At 37.0% G+C, this 24,629-nt stretch overlaps 1 protein-coding gene across 13 annotated transcripts in view; it reads left to right on the top strand.

Moving 5' to 3' along the window:
- Positions 1-24,629, top strand: part of HDAC9 (histone deacetylase 9) — a 458,209-nt gene that overhangs the window by 336,765 nt on the left and 96,815 nt on the right. For all 13 annotated transcript variants that reach the window (XM_077787618.1, XM_077787599.1, XM_077787612.1 and 10 more), the window contains 4 exons: positions 7,774-7,881; positions 19,518-19,573; positions 19,816-19,903; positions 24,265-24,384. In XM_077787618.1, coding sequence (XP_077643744.1) covers positions 7,774-7,881; positions 19,518-19,573; positions 19,816-19,903; positions 24,265-24,384 — 372 coding nt within the window. The remainder of the gene's footprint in view (positions 1-7,773; positions 7,882-19,517; positions 19,574-19,815; positions 19,904-24,264; positions 24,385-24,629) is intronic.

Below are 24,629 nucleotides of genomic sequence, written 5' to 3'. Positions count from 1 at the left end.
GGAAATTAATGAACTACTGTAAAGCTAGATCTTTAAAGGCCTTACCTAATTTTCTGCATTTTCTAAAAACTATAGTGTTGCCAAAGGCAAACATTATGCAAAGAAGATTCGTATTTGCCAAAACAAAAACGTTGATATAGATATAGATGATGATACAGATGATGATATAGATTATGATATATACATATAGATATAGATAGATATATAGATATGGATATAGATATATTATATAGATATGGATATAGATTTTATATATATATATATATATATATGATATAGATAGATATAGATATAGATATAGATATAGATATAGATATAGATATAGATATGGATATAGATATAGACAGAGACAGAGATAGAGATAGATAGAGATAGAGATAGAGATAGAGATAGAGATAGAGATAGAAAAATATCCACTGGTATGTTAAGTGCATAAATAGTGGAATAGTACCATATCCAATCTACTACTATTACTACTATTCATTTTTCCCAGAATTTATCACATACACACATATGGATTTGATAATTCTGTAATTAAAGAAGAATTCACATTTGCACTTTTAAAAATGTATAATGTGTTTATTGACAGAATTTAACTCCTGGATGGACAGAAGCGCTCTCTGAAGACTAAATGTTCATGTGTTGTTTATCTGAATGAACACCAGGTTCTAGTGTAGTCCCACAGTGGCCTCCAACATAAAGATCATCTACATCCAGGCAGAAAGATGAAATGTTATGTTGGAATAAAAATGTGGTCAGTGGTAAATGATGTAACTTTTCAAAACTAAGGCTTGAATGTTGCACAAAGAAGTTGCATTTTCTGTAACTGTATGCATTACAACCAACTATACATTGTTGTATCTCCTTGTCTACAAACCCCTGGAAAATGCAAGATCAAACACAAGAAGGCAGTTGCACATGCATTTTCACACACTAACCCATTAAATACTAAAGCAAATGTCAAGTTAAATTAATAGACTACTTAGGGCTAGGCCTGAAAGTGTGGTAACATTTTTTACAAGCATCTGGTGATATATGCCACATATCTGAGACTTGAATCTGGGCCTAAGTGTTTTATTTATGAGTTTTTTCTAAAAACAAGATCTAATCCACATCTAATCCACACTATCCTCCCTCCATTGCCCCTATCAATGATCCACACATCAGTGTTTCACTAACATCTTAAGATCCTTTACAGTGTCTAATATATGCTTTATGAGACCTTTGAGATTCTGGATGTCTGTCATAAAAGTTAGTTTAAGAGAGAAACCAAGTATAGCTATTTCTCTTTGAGATATTGTTGTATTCAAGCTTCAGCTTGACGTAGCCTGATTTTTTTCTGCTTCTCATTTTGAATGCAAAGCTATTTCTTTCCCAATACAGACCTCACATTGAATTTTTTTTTTACAAACTTTAAGATTAATTTCATTTTTACAGAGGGCATGCTGCATTTAAATCAGGGGATAACTACCAACATCACTATCTCTACTAGCCATTCAATATTTAATTAATAATTAAATTTTTTACTTAATATTTTCTGAAAATTTATTTTGATTGTTCTTTCATGTTATTTCACTATTGGCAGGTAAAATTTGAAAGACGTTAAGTATCCTAACATCCAATGGTTTGTGTATTGCCCACATTCCTTGTTCTTGCGGAAAGCCTGGAAAGACACTTTTGGGGTTAGAACTAATAGCCTTTGAAACTATTTTTAGAAGTCCTTTTCCATAAATCTTATTACTGATAAATTCTCCTACTGGAATTATTCAAACACAGAAGTCAATGTAAGACTAAAGGAGTTCCATGGTTTTTGTTTAAGCAATGATTTGTGGCGGTTGTTTGAACTGTTCATCCTGCTGGAGCCTAAAGATCACATGCCCTTCACAAATAATTTGTAAATCACACTGGTAGGCAAGAAAATATGCAAAGCTGCTATTCTGGGTACTCTTTATGGTAGGCATTTTACATCAAAACAGCTGGAAATGCCTTTGACAGAAAAAAATCCTTGATTCAGCTGCAATAGCAGTAAAAATAAAGGAAGCACACTGTACATATTTTTCCTAAAGTAGTACACTTTTACACACTTCCTGTATCTGGAATTTATGGAAAAGACGTCAGCCATGCAAACCTCTTTTCCTTTGTTCCTTAACGAGTGACATGGCTGACAGGCCATTCATTAGAAGTTGTTCCTTGGAGATGATGTGCACACCTTCGCTTCTTTAGTCATGGTGAGATGAAACAGCAGCTGAGAAGCACGTTGAGGACTTTGGCTTCCTGGTGGAAATCACAGAGGTGATGAATGATCACCAGGACATCTGTAAGAGTGGGAGGTGAGAGCTATGAGCGTGACACCTGGGAAGCTGCACTGCTCACGGTCAGAAGCAAAATATTGCAAACTTATGTGGCAGCATTAGCTGGCACCAGCTGCCTCTAAGAATGACAGACTCCTTGCTGGAAGTGATACCAAAATGCCACACAATTTTTAGAGATTGAAACAATTCAGAAAAATATTTAATTTCTATTTTCATGCCAGTATATTCAAGAAACCCCAGCAATGGAAACATAAACACTTATACTCTGGCATAAGTGAAAGAGTGTGAGACTCTGAATGCTTTTAAAGCTAAAACACAGGAATTTGCTCTGAAACATCTAGATTTTTTAAAATTTCAGTATCAGTCAGTATTATCCAGTATTATTTGTCTCAGGTTCTTAATCAGTTTGTTTACTGCATATAGCTACACTATTGTGAGCTGACCAGACTTAATTTACTTCTCAGTATTAGAACCACTTATATCAAAGGACAGATTTTTTTTTTAACACAGTTGTTTTTCTAGATCTGTGCTGAAATGTATCATTTGAAATGCATACTTAACTAACTTCCATCCAAGAACAGTTGAGACCAATCTCTACTCTTTTAAAGAAAGAGCAAAGAATCCTTTCAAATTACTGTAAAGAACTTCTTGTTGTCCAGAATATTGGACACATAGAATACAATGACTGCTATCCAAGCAGAATCACAGGTCAAAATTTCCATGAACAACTAGATGACAAATTGCATTTTTGACCTTTTGTCAAAAAAATGAGTGTCTCTTTTGGGGATGTGTGGTATCTCTAAGAGAACAGGTTTTGATTTTAATGATAGCAACAATTGTGCAGATAATCTAGAGCAGGATGAGCAATTAAATGTATTTTTAATTCCTCTTAGGAGTAACATCAGAATTCCACTGCAGAAAATGAATTTACATTAAATCAAAAGATGTGTGTTTGTGGGTGGGAGGAGGAATGGGGAGAGAAAAATTCTAGGATGCTTTAGATTCATCCCAAAGCAGTAGCTTGGGCTATATTGTCATATAGTTTTCACTGTGGATGTATTCAAGGCAACTTCAGAGTTACCAATAATTTAGGAAATAACTCACACATGTGAATACATCATGCAGGGTGTAAAAACCAGAAAGGTTAGTCAGATTGTGAGCATCTCTGGTCAGCAGAGCTGTGATGCAATGACCACTTGGCAGATCCCAGGAGATTTCTGGAAAAAGAGGACTTTAATAGAAGATGAGGAACGAAGAGGTGTTGTAGCTGGGAAGGACATGTAAACGAAAAAGCAATTATTTAGAAATGCTTTAGGATTATTAATCACACTCCTTTTTTGCCCCCTGAGGTAGATTCCAGATAAATTTAAACAGCAGGACAAGGAACATTTCCAGTTTTGTCAACTGCAGTGATTTCAGAAAGATATTGAAGTAAGGAATCTCTCCTTCAGGTATATTGCTGTATCTTTCCTCACCATTTTCACATATGCCACAACCTGTGCAGAGCATAAGCTGGTAATTTTCAAACTTTACAGTCAGTCTTCCTTAAAATAAATTTTCCAGCCCAAAAGGGGTTATAGTACAAGTTTTCTATTAGCTTGTTTTGAGTATGCTTAAATTCTTCATTGCTAAAGTTGCATTATTACATAGATATTTCTTAGAGGAAGCATTCATATCAAGTTCTTTTTTTTTTTTTTTTTTTTTTTTGTAGTGCAAAACAGAGAATTTCTAGACATGGGGCTTGAAATATTAATTCATTCAAGTCAGGAGAAGTTACCTACATTTCTTTTTACTTAAGTCATTCCTTTCCTCTTTAATGCCTCCACATCCACTTCAGGGACAGGTAGCTTAATTTCTATCATCTGTAGCTTTGCAGAGTATTAGCTTTGCTACACATGCCAATGATTGAGCTATAGTAGATGTGCTTGAAAAAAGCCTGCAACCTACAGTGTTCATTCAGGAAACTGGGAGTGAAGTAAATCCATATGTGTGTTAGGAAGTCAGTGTTAAGATAGGGCTCATGTCCTCTGGCTCTTGGCATTATCATGCACAGTTCTGCTTTGAAGAACTGTACCAGCGATAGGATTTTTGGTAACAAAATCTGTAGTATACTCATAGTTCAATACTGATGTTTTGATGCATTAAATTTTTTTTTTCATTTGGTTCAATTCAGAACATTCTTCTATCCTGACAATTTTTAAAGGACTCCTAATGGAAATAATATTTAAATATTAAACATAATTAAACAGAAAAAAAGGCTAAGATTCTGCTACAAATTCTGTATTTTCTGGAAATTTAGTCTAATATTGTCTGAGTAACAATCCTAATCCAGAAAGGTTTTTTCACTGAATTCTTTGGCTGCTTCAAAGCACTTGAACAAAAATAACCTCTTATGAAATTCCATCTGACTTTGTCATAGTCGGTGATTCAGAAAGCATCACATTTGTCACAAATTCATGCATGTCAGCATATAGATAGGCTGTCAGATATATGGGATATATACATGCACTAGAACCAGAAACCACAGTGTCTAATCCTATTCCCTTTACTTGCTCAAAATCCAATCATTTCATCTCACAGAAATAAAGAAAAGCATATCAGTAGGATTTTAGAGCTTCATTTCATATACAGCCTGACAAATGGGCCAGCCAGTAGCTGTAATTTTAATGGGTTTGCCATTTATACCACTGTATTTCAACAGCAATTTACAAAGTAAACACTGAGTAACACTAAAAGAAAATCTCTGTTTAAACACCTGAAACATTTAAGGGAATACGTAGAATTTACAAAGATATAAAATGGAGTGAGATGGCATTTTCTAGTTGTTACAGCTAAAGCATTTTCTGTGTGATGCTAGCTCTTCCAGGTTGTTCTTCATGAGATGTTCCTCAGAAATTCAGTCTTAATTCTGCAAGACTATTAAATAGTATTTGACACCTAAGTTTGTAATATTTACCTTTTAAAGGTAAATATTAATGTATTTATGTTACTTTTCTTGTATTATAGTAACTGTACATTGAAGTATGCAGCTTCAAGTGGCTACCCCTAGCTTTAAGACTTTACCACTCATTACAGGTACCATGCCCAAGAGATTAGCTAAAATATCCTAAATTTCCTGTGTTCATTTAGGTGGTCATTTTTGAAAAATTTCTCAGGAAACACTGTTCTGTTTCCTGATTGCCCATTTTTTCTACCAGTCCAGGTAAATTAAGGTAGCAGTCATTCAAGTGGTCTGAGGGAATTTTTTCAGTGGAAGATACTTGGTCTTACTGTCCCAGTTCAGTCTCCTCACACTCAGCTGAAAGCAGAAAATGATAAATGCTGTACCTTGGCCAATGCTCAGCATTCAGCGGATGGAGAGACTGCAGTCTCATGCCTCAGAGCAGACAACTGTCTTAAGGGTGGGTACTCTCAAGCTGTGGTTACAATGTTAACTTAATCAGCCTTCCTGGAAATGAATCATAGTCCCTTTGAGGATGCAGGTTGCTCCTGCTCATGCCCTGGTGTACATAGCAGCTGCCATTGAATCATTTTCATCAGCCACTCCTTCACGTTAAGCTTAATTTGCTGGCCATGAAAATAGTAAGAAAGTACTCCCTCCCAGCCCTCTTGCTGATACTTCCTTATTTAAAATACTGCACAGTATTTTTCAAACTTTATTACGGTTTGATTAAATTGATTTAACCAATGACCTCTACTTATTTATCTCATGATTAGCTTAAAAAGTGAAATTTGATTCACAGTTCCTCTAAAGCAACAGAAAGATAACTTAAAGGCCTGCCTAATGTAACTAATGCCATTACTTTTTTTACTACTTGGTTTCTTTCTTGTTTCTTATTACGTATTGATCAGCATGCATCTTTTGAAAACCTACTGTTATTTGAGTCTCAAGCTACCATTCTACAAAACAAGTATAATAAATCATCCCATATCAAGCTGATGATGCTTAATTGAGTTTGTACAACATTTTGAGTTTCTCAGATGAAAACAGTGTGCTGTCACTACAAAGTTTATTCTAAACTTGCAGCTTTCTTATTCAGGTCTACTGCAAAGACAAACTATTTTCATTAGTTCTGCTGCATGCACACAAAACTGATCAAAATGATAGAAAAATCAGGTCCAGAATACTGAAAAATAAGATAATTTAAAGAGCTTGAAATATAATATTATTGTAACAGTAATGGCAAAGTAATTTGACAGGTGTAGAGAAGATCAAGCTTATATCAAGCTTCTTTCTGTTTCAAATGACTAATCAGAGAAATTCCTCTGAACTTCTAGAGTCAAGTAGCAGTTGCATCCATTTTCAATTACTTGATTTCTTTCTTTCCTTTTTTTTTTTTTTTTTTTAATGGAATTAGGAACAGAAGCTTCTGGTTCAAACTGAAAACATGTCTCAGTGTGCTTGGAAGTCATCCAAATAGCATCTGCCACAGTATTTTGTCTATTTCTAACCATTTTTCTTTTCATGATAAATTTGTACGGTATGCTACAATTAAATGCACTTCCCATGGTGCATCGAGGAAGTCTGGCTGTCTCTTTGGATAACTTTCTCAGACTATTTAACACCATCTTGTCTGCTTTATGTAATACATAGTATATATAGGGATATACAACTTCTCACCTATGTGTTTTGATAAGTTTCTGCAAATAAATATTCATTAAAACAGATTTCAAAAGTAAAGTTTTAGCGCACTGATTGAAATTGTAGAGCAGTGCTGCTTAGGCACGTTTATAGTAAGTATATTCTTTATAATGTAATGGCTCACATGTCACACTCTCTCATTTAGAGATGCAAAAGATAACTTTCTCTGCTTTAAAACCCCTCGTTCATCTGTTACAAAATAAAGCCTTCCAGCGAAAACTTATTAGTTCATCGAGAGTGGAGATACAGCAAGGGTCTTGCTTCATATAATTCCATTTTCTGTCTATAGCAGAAGTGCCTGCTGAAATTATTGGAAAGAATTAATTGTTAATTTCAGTCGCTTATAAACAACTGCCTGGGAAGGCAAAACGAGAGGTTACTACTCTGTTTAAGAAATGGTGATGTGCCATTGATGAGCTTTGGTGGCCCGGGCTGCGGCAGCAGCGGCTGCTCGTTCCCGGTGGACATTCCCGGTGGACATTCCCGACGGTCCGGGGGCTGGCAGGTCCCCGTCGCCTCTGCAGCCAGCTTAGGGAGCGTCTGGCGAGCAGGCCGGGCCGGGCCGATGTAGCACTGTTTGTAGTGAGAAATCTAAACAGGGAATGGCAGCGAGGCATGACAGGAATGTGTTTCCATTGGAGAAGCCCGTGCAGAGAAAAAGCATAAGCAAAGCCATGTCCAGAAGGCCCTTCAGCCGGCCAGCACGGAAGACTGATGTTATTGTACACGGGCTGTCACGCTGCCAGCCCTCCCTCACGGGTTTGTTTTCTCTCATGCTCTCCCTCTCCTGCCTGCCCCCGGGGCCGGCTGTTTGCTCAGGTGGACAGTGACACCGTTTGGAACGAGCTGCACTCGGCCGGGGCGGCGCGCATGGCGGTGGGCTGTGTCATCGAGCTGGCGGCGCGCGTGGCCTCCCGGGAGCTGAAGGTGAGGTCCGGGCGCGCCGTGGGTGGGAGCGCCGGCCGGGCGGGGGCGGCGGGGCTCGGCTCCGCGCAAGCCGCCGAGGTGTGCCGGGGCAGGGGCTGCCGCCGCTGAGGTGCTGCAGCCCGAGGGGAAGTCCGTGCTCGTCTGCGGCCACGGGCGGCGGCGCTCCCTCTGAAGTCAAGTTTTATTTCTTTTTAATTTTTTTTTAATATGGTTGTTCAGTCACGTGCGTACTCTCGGGCTGCCTCCCGGCGAGGGGGCGGCCGGGGGCGCGGCTGGCGAGGAGGCGATGGGCCGGCGGTGCCCGGCTGCCAGCCCGGCCGTGCCCCTGCTCCTCCCGGGCCCCTTCACCCTCCGGTCTCCGCGCCGCCGGATCTGCGAGGCATGATGTTCGAAACCCAAATTATCCCCAGTCTAAACAATTTATAAAAGCTCCAGACCTGACAGACTTTGACATTTTATTTGGTATTTTAACGGCCCTATTTAAAGGTACACCATATGCAGCCGGAGCGCAGGCTTGCCCCAATAAACATTGTTGGAGCTAACATGTCTCCTTAATGAAACTGTTTATTCGCTTTCCAGTCCACATACTAATGATTCAGTCCTATTTCCAGAATCAAGATGGAAATAAATATTTTAAAATTAACACTGCATGATGAATTCTAAAAATTACAAATTCTGTTTGGAAAACTTTCTTCCTGTATATTTCTGTTATTTCAATCGAAATGTGTTAGCTACCTATTTGGGAATGGGTACATACATTCATCCATATATGTATTTAGATATAGATTGTATCAGGGTATAAATGACAGCATAGTCAGGTGAAATGCAGTATTATAGCTCTGACATCACAGAATGCAGTTTTATATTTTTTATATTTATATGAACTTTTATGTTCAGGTACTGAAATCATTAGCCAGGTACCACACAAAATGTACAAACTTTGAAATCTCAGATCATGGGTAGGGTGCATTATATGGGATCCTGTTGTGTATCCTTTCTGATGGGTTCTTCATCCCCTTTAAGATTTTGTTTTTTGCATAGTAAGAGATGTAACTCACTGTGCACTGTTCCACACAGAGGAATAATGAACGTGAAGAAGAATTTTTTAGCTAGTTCTTACCTTTAGAAACTGTAGGACACACACCAGTGTCTAAGGCAATTTAAAAGCAAGTTTTGGTAAGAATAGTGAGCTATTCCTGTGTGCATTTGACATGAGTGAGGTCCACTGTGGAATCTTTACCACTTACCTCTAGACATTTGTGGTGTGTCTCACACAATGTGAATGCCCTTGCTTAAATAAGTGTGTGAAAGACAGCTGAAAAGACTCATCAGCCATTGTGAGACTTCTCTTTCTACTGGTGTTGCAGGAGTCTGTAAACAAATATTTTATATTTAGTACCAGGTATTTTATATTTAGAACTAATTTGTCATTTAATGTAACATTATTGTTGCTCCTAAATAGAATATTTTTCTACAATGCAGGGAGCTGAAGACTCATGCAACTTGCAAGTTGAGACATAGGAAAGGCAATTTTTCAATATGCCCAGTAGTTGATTTAAACCAAATCATCAGAAAAACAGAAGTGGAAGGGATTTACTGTGAAAGAGAGTTGTGAATATTCCTGCCATTCTTCATAGGTGTTTATCTAACCTGCTCCTAGACTTCCAGCATGAAGCCCAGTGATTTACATGCCTCTATGGCATCTGCATGAACTATCAATCTGCATGTGGTATTTTTCATTTAAGGCTATGGAAAGGTTATTAATGCCTGACTGTCAGTAGGAAAGCATGTTAGCAGAAGTTCTGTAAATGCAACAGTCCTGACATTAGCTATTTTGGCACAGTCATCTTGTTTGCGTTGTCACTGCATCCATTCAAACCCAGGGTTTGCGAGCAAGTTGCTGTCAATACTCTCATATAGTGAATTGCATTGGGGGCGGTTTGCAGTGTTTTCTGGAGTTCTCTACAATCTCCATATGATTTTAGACCCATAGATCGGTATGTTTCAGTCTACCTTTATGCCTTTACACGTTCCTTTTCCATCTTCTGCATTTTATCTGATCAGCTGTTTCTGTTAGGGAAAATACCAATTTTGTAGTGTATTTGTGAAAATCTAAGGGGAAGAAGATGAAGTTACCCACTTTCATGTGCATTCATTGAGCAAATATGCATGTGAAGCAACCATTTGGGGCCTGTACTGTGAGTACTGAGTGGGAGGATTAAGCTCTGATGGGAATCTGGAATGATCTGCTACAGCCTCAGAATTTTTGGATGATAAAAAAAGCACCTTCCAAGAATTGCATGCAAGCTATAACAGCTCTACATCATGTTAACAGCAAGATGAGCGCAGCAGAGAAACACACCATGGATGTCTACCACTGTGGATCGCTATCAGATGGTGGTCTGGCAGTTTGGTGGCAATTCAATCAGTTTAAACACCACAAATTTTTTACAACAGTGCTGGGCTAGAGTGTGGAAACAAACATCAAGTGCCCTGTGTGGATGTGGATCTGACATACAAAGTTCATTTCAGGAAGGACAGGACATTTCAATGTCTATGCTTATTCCATGTTCTCTACTGATACTGCTTGCTGTGGCACAAAGTGATAGTAGTAGGTTGGAGCTATAGGAACGTGTTGCTAAGAAAAGAGATGAGACTGCAAAATAAACCATGAAAGTCTGCAGAACAATTGGGAGATTCATTGCAGAGCTGGGCATGAGTCAAACTCATATACAAGGCAAAAAAATTCTTTACTTTATTCTGAATTTCCTGAGACTATCAGTCCCATTGCACACATGTCTCATTGAGAACAGCAAGATGTTGTTCATCTGATTTGGACAGTGTTCAAAAACTGACAAGGAATTAAGAGGAATTCTCTTTGCTGTAGTTCAAACCCCTTGTGAGACATCAGATTTCTTTGATCTCCTTGATCACTGGGAAAAACATCAGTATGGCAGTACTGCGGATGTAAAACAATAGCCACAATAGTAATTAACAGTGGTGTTGGTTTTTCTGGGTGTGGGGAGATTGGTGTGGTGTTTTTTGGGGGGTTTTAGTTGGTTTCTTCTTGTTGTTTTTGTTTGATTTGTTTTTGTTTTTTAAATTAAGACAAATTGTCGCTTCTCTGGGAAATCTTAATCTGGATTTTTTTATTTAATTATATACAGTTGTTAAAATTAAGCATTCTGTGGATCTGCTTAATAAAGCAATGAACAATCATTAGTATCCACTTTTGAGGTAGTATTTAATAGAGAATAAAGAATCACACCACTACTGAAATATATAGTACTATAAATGTGATGTTGTACTGAATCAAATGCTATGCTTATCCTTTTTTCATTAATTTGCTTACATGTCTGATGAATGTGTTCTTGGCAATGTTACAGTAGATGAGCCTAATTATTGCAGAAAGGTTACTTTTTTCAAGCTGTTTATAATTAGGAAAGCTGATGATGCACAATGAAATATTTATGTTATGGAGAATCAGAGCCACACCTCTCCTGTCTGTTTTTATGTATCTGTGTTTGGTCATTTCTCATTTCCCAAACAGATTAATTTAGAAAGCTTCTAATAGTCTGCTGCCTGACTACAGATTTCTAGAAGAGGAGAGTGTATGGATCTGGGTGAATAGAATTCCACCATAGTCATATCCAACAAATATTTTTATCAGATAAAAGAAGTTCTATGATATATTCCCTAGTGCTTGTGGAAGAAATAGAGGTAGTGCCCAGCATATGATTTCTTGCATGCAGTGTATCTCATGAACCTGGAAATCATTGTCTCTAACCTCTGCTTAATGACCTCATCTTCAGAAAGAGGGCCCAAAAAAATGCAGAGAGCATTTCTTTCCTGGAAGTGTCTCCTGAGGCTCTCATTGCTCTCTTTCATTGCCGCAGGATGTGGCACTGTAAGGTGCTATCCTGCCATCTGTCTCATTTATTGCCTGGCCCGGTGCTTCCCTTGCATCCATTGCAATGCTCAGCTCAGTTCAACTCCCCTCCTTGCTGCTGTGCTACTGCACTCACAAGCAGCTGTGTGCCAGGAGACTCTACCCTTGCCTCTGCATCTGTCCTAAAAACCACACATTAGAAAAGTCTTGGAGAAAAATAAGGAGAGTTTCTGCATCTGTGATCTTCTGAGTTTCAGATTTCATTTGTAACTGTTAGAACTTGTAAAGAATCTTATCTTTAGGACTCAGAGTGTGAAATTGTTGTTTTTATTTTTCCTGAAAGAGTTTAGGTTGCTGATATTTTAATTTTGCTACCCAAATTATTCATGTTGATGCCGGCACCTGTTTTGTTGCTGGTATAAATATTCATAAATATTAGGTATTTATGAAATGGTTAATACTACATTTAAAAAGCTGGAGTTCAGTTAGGTTAGTATGATAATTTTGCAGTAATAATATTTCATTGAATAATGAAGTCCTCCAAAATGTTATTTGTTCCTGTGAAAATTAAATGTGTTTTAATTTATTTTCTGATAATAATTTGTACATTTCTCTGTTTGTCTGTCCTCAATGTCTTTGAATTGGCTGGCAGGAATAAAAATTATAACGGTGAAAAATATAATTTAAAAAGAGTATACCTAATAAAAACCTCTTTTTGGGAGAGGTTACTGAAGGGGAGATGGGAGTCATTCTCCCAATGGGAGATGACATGCAATCATCATAGATAACTCATTGCCAGAGCAGAACATGCAACTGTTGAAAATACAAAGGAACATTGCTGAAACATTTTTCTTCAGCCTGAGATGACCCCTTCAGTATTATTATAAGTTAGAATTAAGTATTTCAAATACAGAACCTATAATAAGGATTACTGTCTAGTTTACTTTACATATCTTTTAAATATGTAAATTTTGGTGATGGTAGCACTGTTTTCTGTGATAGAAATATGTAGTGCTGTATATCTTTTAATCTGGCAAACTCTAAACAGAAGAGACCTACACAAAACACTGTCAGGAGCTGGTAGAATTTGTGTGATTATTCCCTGCTTAAAAAAAAAAAAGAAAAAAAAAGTTTGAGTGAATTAAGAAGCAATTTTTATAAAGAACACTCGAGAGCAAAGGCACATAAGTTAAAAGTCTGAGACTGTCTTGAATATCCACTTCAGCTGAATCAAGTGAAGCAAAAGCTGTTTTTCTACCTTATCATATGTGGGTGTGCACACAGACACACACACACAAACATACATGTAAAGTTGCCCTGTTGGTAGCTAAGGGTCATTTAACAGAATGAAAGCAATTGAAATGAGTTTCCCCTGAACCAGAATCTGATACATTCCTGGGGATTGTTCCTTCTGATATGTCAGGTTGAATCAATACCAAAGTAAACCTCCTGAATTCGGTCATTGCCATTCTGGTGTCTTTGTACAATCCATAGATGACTTAAATTGAACTTGAAGCTCTCATTCCAAATGCGCTTGGTTTTTACTGTTCTCAAGGCCTTTGTTACCCAGGGCTGTGGAGGAATCATCATGTGGTAAGTAGTGATATTCCAGCAAATAAACAGAATTAGCTTAATCAACCTCATCTTCCCCCCAAGTTCTTAGTTTCTAGTTTTAAAAGTATTCTGAATAAAAATCTTTCAGCTATATTTAACAGCTCTATTGCTAAGTTTTCTTGCAAAAAAAAAAAAAAATACCATTCTAAAGCCAAAATAAGCAAAAATAGCAGAAAATAAATGTCTCCCTAGTCCCATAGTGTCCTTCCTCTGGTAAAGCTTCTGACCAGCAAATTTTTATGGCTACCTAAGCAATACAAAACCCCACACAGCTCCTCTGGTTGCCCACAAAAATCTCCTTTCATGAAATGTGCTCTGTGCCCAGGTGCCTCCTGGACAGTATTTCTCCTGCAAGCTCTTCCCTACCCTTGCTTCTACCTTTTCACCCTCTGCCCTATAAAAATCTCCCTTTGCTTGAAAAAAAATTGAAAAAAAAGTGATGTGAGACAGCCACAAAAAGAGGAAATTTTTCCACACTCATCCACAGCATTTTGAACAATACATACATGTACAAAACAATAACAAATGAATACTTATTTTACTACTGTTAAAGATATTATTGATAAAAGCCTTCAAAGTTACCAATGGAATCTTTTAGATAGTAGTTTGTATTCTTGCTTTTACAAAGTTAGAAAAATTGCAAAATTTCATATTAAATCATCTCTTAGATACTCTATCCCAGCAATTATGGTTATATTTATAGCTGGATGACTGTTATTATTTCATATAATCAGACAACTTTAATTATATGTGTGGTACATGGCTTACCTCCATGACCACTCTGTACTAAAACTCTTTTGTCTGCTTTCTTTCCCAATATAGTTAACACTACTTGTGGCTAAACAGGCCATCATGGTTGTATCTGAGCTAGTCTGCAAGCACCAGCTTTTCATGTAAGTTTTCTGATGGTATCCACTTAGGCCTTCAGGAAAGCAGACAGGGAACTCTTTGTTTCCATCAAAGTTAAGTATTTAATGTCCATTTCTGTGTACTTGGCCTCTACTAGCTTCCTCTGCAAGGCAAAATAGTATTCCCTCATGTCCATTACTGTTTTTTTGGCAAATCTATATGCTAATATTGCTCTGTTAAATCACAAGTTCTTGTTCACTGCATTCGTAGACCCCCAGGGCCAACTCCTGACTCCTGCTCTGGCTCTGGCTTGTAAAATTTTAGTCAGCTCTAGGTGACTACAGCTCTGGCTGTAGCTTGTAAAATTGCCCCAAACAGGTGCCCAAGGATTGCCTCAGCCTTACACCACTCATTCCCATACTTACCCTCCCTGATGGATGGCATAGCTCAGATTCAATTTCTTGAACATGGGGATGAATTTGAGCTAATACTTTGTGTATTTAGGTTATGTGGTCCATAAAATAGATATTGAGACACATCTTTTCAGCCTAAGTTTTCTAACAATAGGTCTGGGGTCATGCTCTTCCTCAGCTTTTATTCAAAAACAAAAAATTGTTAATTAATATTAGAAATTGAAGGTCTTCTTGTATTTTAAGTTGTAAACCCCTGTATTAATGAGCAGTGACATCTATGCCATCTATTCAAGAGGCAATCGGCACTTAAAGAGCAGAGGATTCATATGAAAAAACCCTTTTACTATGTGGGTGACCAAGCAATACAACAACTTGCCCAGAAAAGTTGTAGAGTCTCCATTCCTGGAGATATACAAAAGCCATCTGGACATACATCTAGGCAACTAGCTGTAGGCAGCTCTATTTGAGCAAGGGAGGTGAGCAGAATGACCTCCTGAGGTCACTTCCAACCTCACCTATTCTGTCTATTTTAGATGGAGACCGGGTAACTAACTGGGGGTCTGAATTCCACACTTGAAGCTCAACTTGCTCCTAAGGTTAGGTGTTAGAAGTTTTTAATTGATACGTGTCTAAATCCCTTAACCTATCTCACACTTAACTCTTAAAATTACCACTGCTTAAATAAGGCAGTACTTGTTTTTAATGGAAAGGTTCTATTTTTTTGCTTCAATGTGCATGCATTTCAGAATGAGAATTATACAGAAATGTATAATACATCATTAGACAGAAATGTATCAGTTTGTCCTGTCAGAATTTATATCCACTGAGTTACATATATACTTATATATATATATGTATATGTGTATGTATCTATATATTCTACATATATATTAAATAATATCCTTATAAAGTAATATAAAACCTAATTTCTTTATATTTAAAAGGTGATCCATGCAGTGTAGCTGGCAGTTATAATCCCTAAAGTGGCCTTAGTACCATCCTTAACTCTGCCATCTCTGGTGTAGCCAAGACCTACAATAACAAACATCAGGGCTTCTTTAAGTCTTGGCTGCCTACAAGAATCCACTTGCAACTGCTACCAGGAAGAAGATAACCATATTCTTATCAGTGCCACATGCTGTAACACAATCCCAGGCTATGCCATTCATGAGGGAGGGTAAGCACTCCAGTAAGTGCGTTTGGAGTATCTGCTGTGGTTTGTTGCTATTTTTTGTGTGGCACTGGCTTTTCTTGAAGTCTACAAAAAGCCAGATGATTTTACTAGAGTAGTACCAGGCTGAAACTACTATGTGCTGCTTTTCAGTGAGGCTTCTCATCATACCTGGAGTACTTGACTGTCCAGGTAACTCTTGGTTCACTTGGAATCTAGGCAGAACAAGATCCTCAAGACTGTCATGTGGAATCATTCACACCTTGGCACAAAGACCACGTATTGCCCTAGAGAAAAATTGTCTGCATCTAATTTTACCTCCTTTATGGAGGTAATGTAATAGAAAGACCAGTGGAACTCTGTTATAGATAGTCAGTTCTAAGCCCTGGATTGTCCACTCATGTTATGGTATTGTCTTGAGTACTTATCTTGGAAAGGTTAATGGAGAGGCATAGTAGATGCCCGAGCTTGATGTAGACCAACACTGTAGCCCAGAATATCACAGAAAGGGATTAGCTTGACCATTAACGGCAAGAAGGCCACAGTAGGATGTACACCTCTATTCTTGGAAATCAAGCATCCAACTATCTATCTAGAGTCATGAAAGAAGAGAATACATAGCTGACTGTGGAAAAAGACCAACATTTTTCTTAGTTTTCTTTAAAGGTCCAACTCAGCAGGTTTATCTGCAGTCGATCTTCTGTGTAAACTGTGTCTGGGCAGACTTCTCTTCCTTTGTTGTAGAAATATGCACAGATTTTAGAATATCTCTATTCAGGATTTATTCTTAATCCTCAAATTTAAATAAAGGTAATCACATAATGGCACAGACATGAATTGTTTTTCTAATGTTCATGTCTGTCAGTCAGTTTAATGTTCTGTCTACTTATAAAGGTGTCTGTATCCTAATATAAATAAGGCTCTGTACAAAAACGCTTTGAATTTATGTGTGTTGGCTTAATTTTCACCATATTGCTCTGTGTTAGTCTTTCTATCTTTAAAGCAGATTTTTGCTTTTTCATCTACTGTTCTACTGTCTACTGAGCTTACTGTCTTGTATTTAAAATTGCCTAAATAAAAAAAAAAAAATCATGTTACATTGTACTAATGTATGCTGTGTTCATGCAAAGTTTGCAAGTAGGAGAAATTAAATATTTTATCAATTACACAAAAGTTGCCAATAATTCTGTATGGTAACGAGGTTTCAGCATTTGGTATAATTCAACTATGTGTTTTATCATCAGTGTAACATATGCACAGTATTTCTTATAATATTCAGTATTTCTTAAAATAAGAAAGTTTCCCATGTGAATACTGAACTTTTTTGTGATGTAAAAACTCATAAAAAGTGGTCACAACCCTGTTGTGAATATCCTGTGTGCTGGTGAAACTGTAATAGTTAAGCTCTGATTCCAGAAATTACCTAGATGTAATAAAACAGGGCTTCCAAAGAGTCTTGTCAAAGGGAACAGAAGAAAAGCCTACACTGTAACTGTCATATTGTCAAAAACAGCAGTGCTGATATTTTCTATCTCTATATTACCCCATGAAATCCTCCTAGAGATAATCATCTTAATTATATTGATCTTTTGGGAATACTGATAAAGTTAGATGATAATGAGCTGTTAGCTGAGCAGGGGCAGCTGTAAGCCTTTCATGGACTTTTTCCAAATTCCTAGAAATATCAAGAGAAGAAAATGCAGGTAGCATCATGCTCTTTCTCTAGTAATGCCCTCTTTGCTGAGTCTTTTTTCAGCTCATTATCCTGACATTCATCAGCATACTTTGTTTTTTCATAAGGGCTACAAAAGAGTTTGTTGCCAAATTCTTCTCTAAGTCATGTTTTGTGTGAGAAAAAAATGTTAAAAAATCCTCTGAAGGATAGAGAATACAGTTTTAGCTGAGAGTCTAAAGCTAGTTTACTTCTGCAAATTAGTTGTCTGTTTTTGGTTTTTTTTTTTTTCCTCTGGTGTACTTTATCTATGGGAAATTTATATCCCATCTCCAGGAATGCCTGCATGAATACTAACATATATCAGTTTTGTGCCTTTAATTATTGGGTTGTTGTGTTTTGTTTGTTTGGGTTTGTATTTTTTATTTGAATACTTATGCAAAATAAGTCATGATATCAAATCCCTCAGATTCTTTAAAGGTGGCCAGAAGAACCACTGTTACATATGCAGTCCCTTGGTATTGTACTTTAAGTTTACTGTACTCTGGTAGAACTTTGGCCATGCTCCACAAAACTCGGCTGCTGCTGCTTGTATTACATCTAGCAGCAAACTAAATAAGACGACATGGTAGTATTTGTTTATAAATAAATGCCAGTGAAGCAACATAGGTAGACAATTCCACAGGTACACACAAACCATGCACTCATATGATTGTAAATAAACAGATTCACAGGAACCAGTGTGACTATTAACTGTCATGTTCCTCTGTATTTACACCAGTATGAGTTTAGTATTATTATGTTTTTTTATGTTTTATTATTATGAGATTATTATGTTTTTCTCAGGTAAGAGAAGACTGAAACATTTACATTTATCAAGTTTTAATATATCAAACTGGAATACTTTAATACTGATGAATAAAATACAGAAATATTACAAACTTTTTCTTCCTGTCCTCTCCTTACTGAGATTACAATGCTTGATTGGTCATGTAGGCATACATATACATCTAGTGTTTGTGTGAAGCTGTGTGAAAATACAAGATATCTCATGGGCAGATATCTCACGTACAGATTATAATTTCGTATTTTTATGTATATAGCAATTGTCTTAGTTTGATGGCATATATATAGCTGAATTGAAGGACTACCTTGGGTAGTTGAAATAAAGAGGAAGTACTATGATGTAGTAGTGTTTTCCTGAATGTAACTGTTGTCAGAGAAATTTTATATTATACATAACCTTATGAGACACTGCTTCTTGAACATATAATCTGACTGTCTGAATGGAGCTACCTTGCCAGCACTTCTAGATTTTCCCTTTACCATACCCACACTGGAAGCATGAAGATTCCATTTTTCTTTTATCTTCAATGACTCCAGAGGCAAAAAATTCCTTTGTCATCACTGACCCTAGTGCTGTACTTTGTGAAATGTACATACAGTTCCAAAAAGTGTGCTAGAAATTGACTTCAGGGAATTTATTAATTTGTGAGCATAGCAGGTTCCCAAGTGTAATTTATGGTTTGCAGAAATATGGGATGTTCCTTGTCATTCTTTTTCTGCTGTTAGAAATTATATGTGTGTGTGGGTCTGAATTTATCATTTAGTCTATACAGAGGTAAGGTCAACAATGGCTAATCATGTAAAATATATACCTTAAGTTACTTCTATTTTGAAGCATCTCAAGATAGAGCAAATTAAGATTACATGATCTTAGATGACCTTTGTTTTAAGTGTGAATTCTAAACAGCAGAATTCATAACAGGGCTTTCTCATTCTGCCTTTTTCCTCCTCTTTAGATCATGTTGTGTGTGTATGTATGTATGCACATGTGTGTATTTATATAGCTTATTTGCAACTGTTCTCAACAGTATTATTTCTGGCAGTACTATGAAAGGGTGATTGGATAGAAGAAGTGCTCAAGAGGCTATAATAGATTTCAATCCCATCTGCCTGCTGCTATGTTTTGCCCTGAGTCAAGTATTTTTTTAAGCTGATAATTGAAAACCTATCTTGTTCTTACAGAATGGCTTTGCTGTTGTAAGGCCCCCAGGCCATCACGCTGAAGAATCAACAGCCATGTAAGTACCAGGGAATATTGCCCATCTTGGAGCACTAAGGTTACTGGCAATCACCTGCATTGTGCATGTCTCTGAAGAACTGTAATTGCTAGCAGATGACTGAAAAGGCTTTCTAGGTACTCCCAGAAGCAGATTTATGGCCTCAAAGATCATATAGCATTTTTTAAAATGCTCTGAACATTATTTATAGCTGTTTCCCTGACTGATTTGCTTTCTTATTTCTGTTCTTCTCTATTCCACAGGGGGTTCTGCTTTTTTAATTCGATTGCAATTACTGCCAAATACTTGAGAGACAAGCTAAATATAGGCAAGATATTGATTGTAGATCTGGTATGTATTCTTGGCAAGCATCACACTCTATGTGCGTCTAGATAAAAGATAATGAATTTGTATTTATAAGTCCAACTTTCCTGCTTTTAATACCTACAGGTAATAAAGGTGTGCATTTCCTCTGATTTTGGGAACTCATTAAAGCCAGGATGGCAGTACTGAAGCTATAAACATCTATGTTTCACTTTAGTGGTGTTAACTGCAATTTAATGAGAAGAAGGCACAGATCAGGGCAACTTTTATGGTCCTTAAATGAATTGATACTTCCACTGTTAAAATAACCTTACAGAACACAAGTTTACTTTTCCCTACAGAATAGAAACTCCAAGTAGTCAGATATTCTTTAAAGAATGTTGTTGCATTGGTAACAAAATTGACCACCTTCCTCAGTTCGCAATGATTTGACTTGTTATGTAACTTTGATATTATTAAACAAATCAACAGGTCATTCTGCCCAAGAAGTTTTCTAGTCATGTATTCCAGGTTTTGGTGGTTCCCTGAAGAAAACCTATGTGATTAAAAATCCATTTTATTGGATTAGTCTTGTATTTTAATAGAAGGCATTTTTACACAATACTTAATATGTTTAACAAATGGATTATTTAAATGCAGATGACATTTGGCATGTTGGCTATATTATTTTCATGAATAATGAATTGGAGCTCTGCCTTGCACTCAAAGGATCAGCCCAATGCACAGCCCAAGGAAAGTTGAATGCTGATTTATGAGCACCATTTTTGTTTTCCTACAGTTCAAGACGAGGTGTAATAGGGTGTCTGACAAAGCATAGACAGGAAATGAACCCTGGCATCAAAACCTAACCTGTTACATCTGCACTTAATTAATTTTTGCAGGTGATAAAAGATTTAAAGACAAAATATGTTAAAGGGTTTTTGAAGTGCAGGGCTTAATAGTCTAAATCTTGTTCATATCTGCACTCATAATTAAATCTTATTGTGGAGTCATGGCCTTACCATCTAGCACTTTTGTTCAGTTAAATATGCGTACTGACTGCTGAAGAGAAGCAGAGAAAGGGGGAGTGTGGGAGAAGGAATGGTGAGTGAAAAATGAGTGGCAGACTAAGTATATGTGTAGATTAAATATTCTTAGAATGATTTTGAAATATTTCTCAGATTGTTCTGCTATCATTTAGAAACATAAACTGCCAGAATTATAAACTTCTACTGTATGTTATGTCTGTTTGCTGACTTGAATCTTTCATTTATTGATGTAAATTCTGGTCAAAAGTGAACTCTCTGTTTATTCTCATTTTTTAATAGGAAAAGCCTACTCAAAGTTTGTGAATGTTTTTAAGTATTTTTGCCTGTAAATGTTATTATTTGCCTTGTTGAGAAAAAAACCAAAACACTTCCCTTTTATATATTTAGTCAATAAGCACTTAGAAATTCAGCTTCAGTTTTTCAAGGCAATGTTAAATGTGAAAATCATTACCTGTGCAAATGATTACCTATGAAGCTGCCTATCTTTACTCAAGAAAGTAGATAGGGAATTTTCAGCCTTTCTGCAACAACTGTCCCATTGACCAGAATAACTCAGTGGGTGAAAAGGAAGAAATATATGGCTGACACAGATGACTTCATTCCTGGAGCAGTTGCAGTCCAGTCCCTAGTTTGCTCCATGGTCAGAGCAATGATGTACAAAAGTTCATACGGAAAATTTCTTATGCATGCAAACTATGGATAAATCATAGGCCAAACTGAATGAATGAACAAGTTAATAGTGACATCTTTATTCCCACCAACAGAGTTTGGAGCATCTGAAGGAAAGAATGGAGTTACAGATGTTAGACTTGAAATTAACCTTTAAGATTATATTTTGATAGTGACTAGCACAGCAGGACCTCATGCAAGTTGGCAGCTATACATGTTATTACAATATAAATATTAAAAAGTAATATCCAATCCCACACACTAACATGTATTCTAGTTACAAATTAAGTGTAGTCTTCATAGCTGCTACATGTCTTCAATATGAATTCTTAACTTTTTAATTGTCAGTCTTCCCTTCATCTATTTAATCTCTTTATACAGTAAAATAAAAGACCTATCTGACAGGATTTTTTTCCTCATTCCACCATTTGTATAAATCTCTGGTTTTGAACTGACTTATATACCCTGAATATATTTTATCTACTAAGGTCAGAATACAAACTCATTTCTCTCATGCTAACATCCTCAGTCTTAAAGAACACATTCCTTTGTCTAATCAGAGATGTTACTGGTCTTCAAAAAAGAGCTCTTAGTGAAATCAAAGCTTAAACAAGAAATCTAACTTGATATTTGAATAATTTTTAAAAAGAAATAAGGAAAAAAAAAATATCTCTATGCCCCTTTAACATTTTTCCATCTGTTTTGGAAACTGTTACAGAAAGAATATGTCTAAAGCCCCAAATATGTATGGAAAAGAAAGACTTATTAAAATAGCGAAGTAAGTTCTACTGTGTCCATGCAGATCTATCTATGTGCCCAGCATAGGTTGTCAGGTTGTTGAAATCCTCTTTCCAGGATCACCCATGCTTGCATTTATGTTAGCAGGATTTGAGTCTTTTTTGGAGTAAACCAATTGAGTCAATTTTTGGAGTGATGCAATTAACTCTTTCACAGCTGAAAACTGAATGGGATTCTGGGATTAGGCTGCATGCCAGATTTTACTTCATTTGCCAGTCAGAACCATCTAACACTAGACTGGCTGCCTTGAAATCTTCAACAGCCTCATACCAGTGTGTTCTCCTTTGCATGTCTCATGTGTTACATTTAACCTTGGCATTAAGTCCCAGTTGTGCTGTAACTCCATCCTCATGTTGTTTCAAGTACTTTTAACATAGAAAAGAAAAGAAACTCTTATAATACTACACTACAGAGGTCCCAGAGGAGGTCCAAGTCAAGCACAATGCAATACAAGTAGGACCCAATCAATGTAGAGTTCTGAATAATGTGAGTGAAATTCATGGGCTGCTTCAGCTGGCAAGGAGGACAAGCAATGTCCAGTGCTTGCTGTGCTATTGGCAGTGCACGCCCTGAGGTACAGCTTTAGCCCTCCTGGAGTAGGCATAGTGAGGAGAATGTGATTTCTGTTTTGTAGACACTAAATTGGATTTAGACCTCATAGCATTTGTAAAGTAAATACACACTGGGTAACAGTGACAGTTTTGCCATTCAGCACACTTTGTCCGTCCCCCTTAATTCTTTAAATCAGAAATTTAAAAGGGATGTCTTAAAGGAGGAAAATAAAAAACATCTATAATTTTTCAGCTTCTTAGAAATGCTAGTGAAGAAACATTTTTTTTAAAACTTTTCTTTTACTGAAAGGCAAGTGGATTTTCCATTTTCACTTGTAAAATTATTATGTGTCTAACCACATAGAATAGTAGTGAACTGTGAAAACAAACTAAAAAAAAAAAAGGAAATGTCTGCATCATCAGCCTTTGTTTTATAGATATACTGTCAGCATTTCTTTGTCAGCCTTTTATTTAAAGACAGAATTTTATTCACTGTCATTATATAATGTTTGAAATATGGAGACTGACCAAGGTCACTCCTTGATTGTGGAAGGCACCATCCTATCTGCCAGATGATTTAATAGCTAATGAGATCATATTCCTATGTCTTCAACTGTTGCCGTCATGATTTTGCAAAAATGAAGTATGAAGTCCTTTCTGCATCTGGCATCTCTTTTGATGTGGATCTAACTGCTGAGGGACTGAACAGAACTGAATGTTTCAAGAAAGCCAATTTACTCAGCTGGTCGCAGAGCCTTTGACCTCAATAGTGGAACTTGGCAAATCAATGAATACTCTTATGTTTAGTGTTCTGTCAAGAATTGTGAAAAAGCTCTGTAAACCATAGATCCTTCTGCAAAATACTAGTTTGTAGTTTAAACATTAGTCTTTCTTCAGAGGCCAATGAGGCTAGTTAATTAAGCCTGAGGGGTTATGAACTGTTGGCAGTTAATAAGTCATAAAATTCCTCCATAAAACAGGATGCTAGATTCCATCACTGAGGCAAGGAGTACAAAGAGCCGGTGTATAAATATCTAATTGTACAAAAGGACTGGGATTTCTCAATGACTGCTCATCTGGAGTCTCCAGGGCACGCTCGCTATGGTTTCCTGATTTTTAGAAGCCAGTTTAAAAAATGAGTGCATTAAAGAGTAATTTGCCTGAAAGTTCAGGAAGTATGGGGTGGTGAAGGGAGGGGGAAAGGGAAAGACAAAAGGAGGGCAAGGGAGAGGGAGAGAAACTGAGAGAGAGAGAGGAGGGGGGTGTAAAAGAAAGCAGAACTGAGCTCTCTACACTGAGTTGGACATTATTACATTTGTCATCTGTTTTCTTTCTCCTTTAGGATGTTCACCATGGCAACGGTACACAGCAGGCTTTTTATGCTGACCCCAGCATCCTGTATGTTTCCCTCCATCGCTATGATGAAGGCAACTTCTTCCCCGGCAGTGGAGCCCCAAATGAGGTTAGGTTTATTTCTTTAGAGCCCCATTTTTATTTGTATCTTTCAGGTAATTGCGTTGCATGATTACCCCTAATTTTCTTGTCCTTCTCTGGTTCTTTAAATTACACCAGATTACCAAATTGTCTACTGGGAGCAGGGGACCAGTGGAGAACAAGTGCATAACCCAGAGCAGTCCTTGTCAAACAAGGCTGATCTGACATGTTGTTTGATGTTTGTTTCTAATGCACATTTGAGAAATCTTTTCT

The sequence above is a fragment of the Lonchura striata genome, chromosome 1 (genome assembly GCF_046129695.1).
Source record: "Lonchura striata isolate bLonStr1 chromosome 1, bLonStr1.mat, whole genome shotgun sequence".
Taxonomy (NCBI): Eukaryota; Metazoa; Chordata; class Aves; order Passeriformes; family Estrildidae; genus Lonchura; species Lonchura striata.
This window is presented reverse-complemented; position numbering and strand designations above follow the sequence as displayed.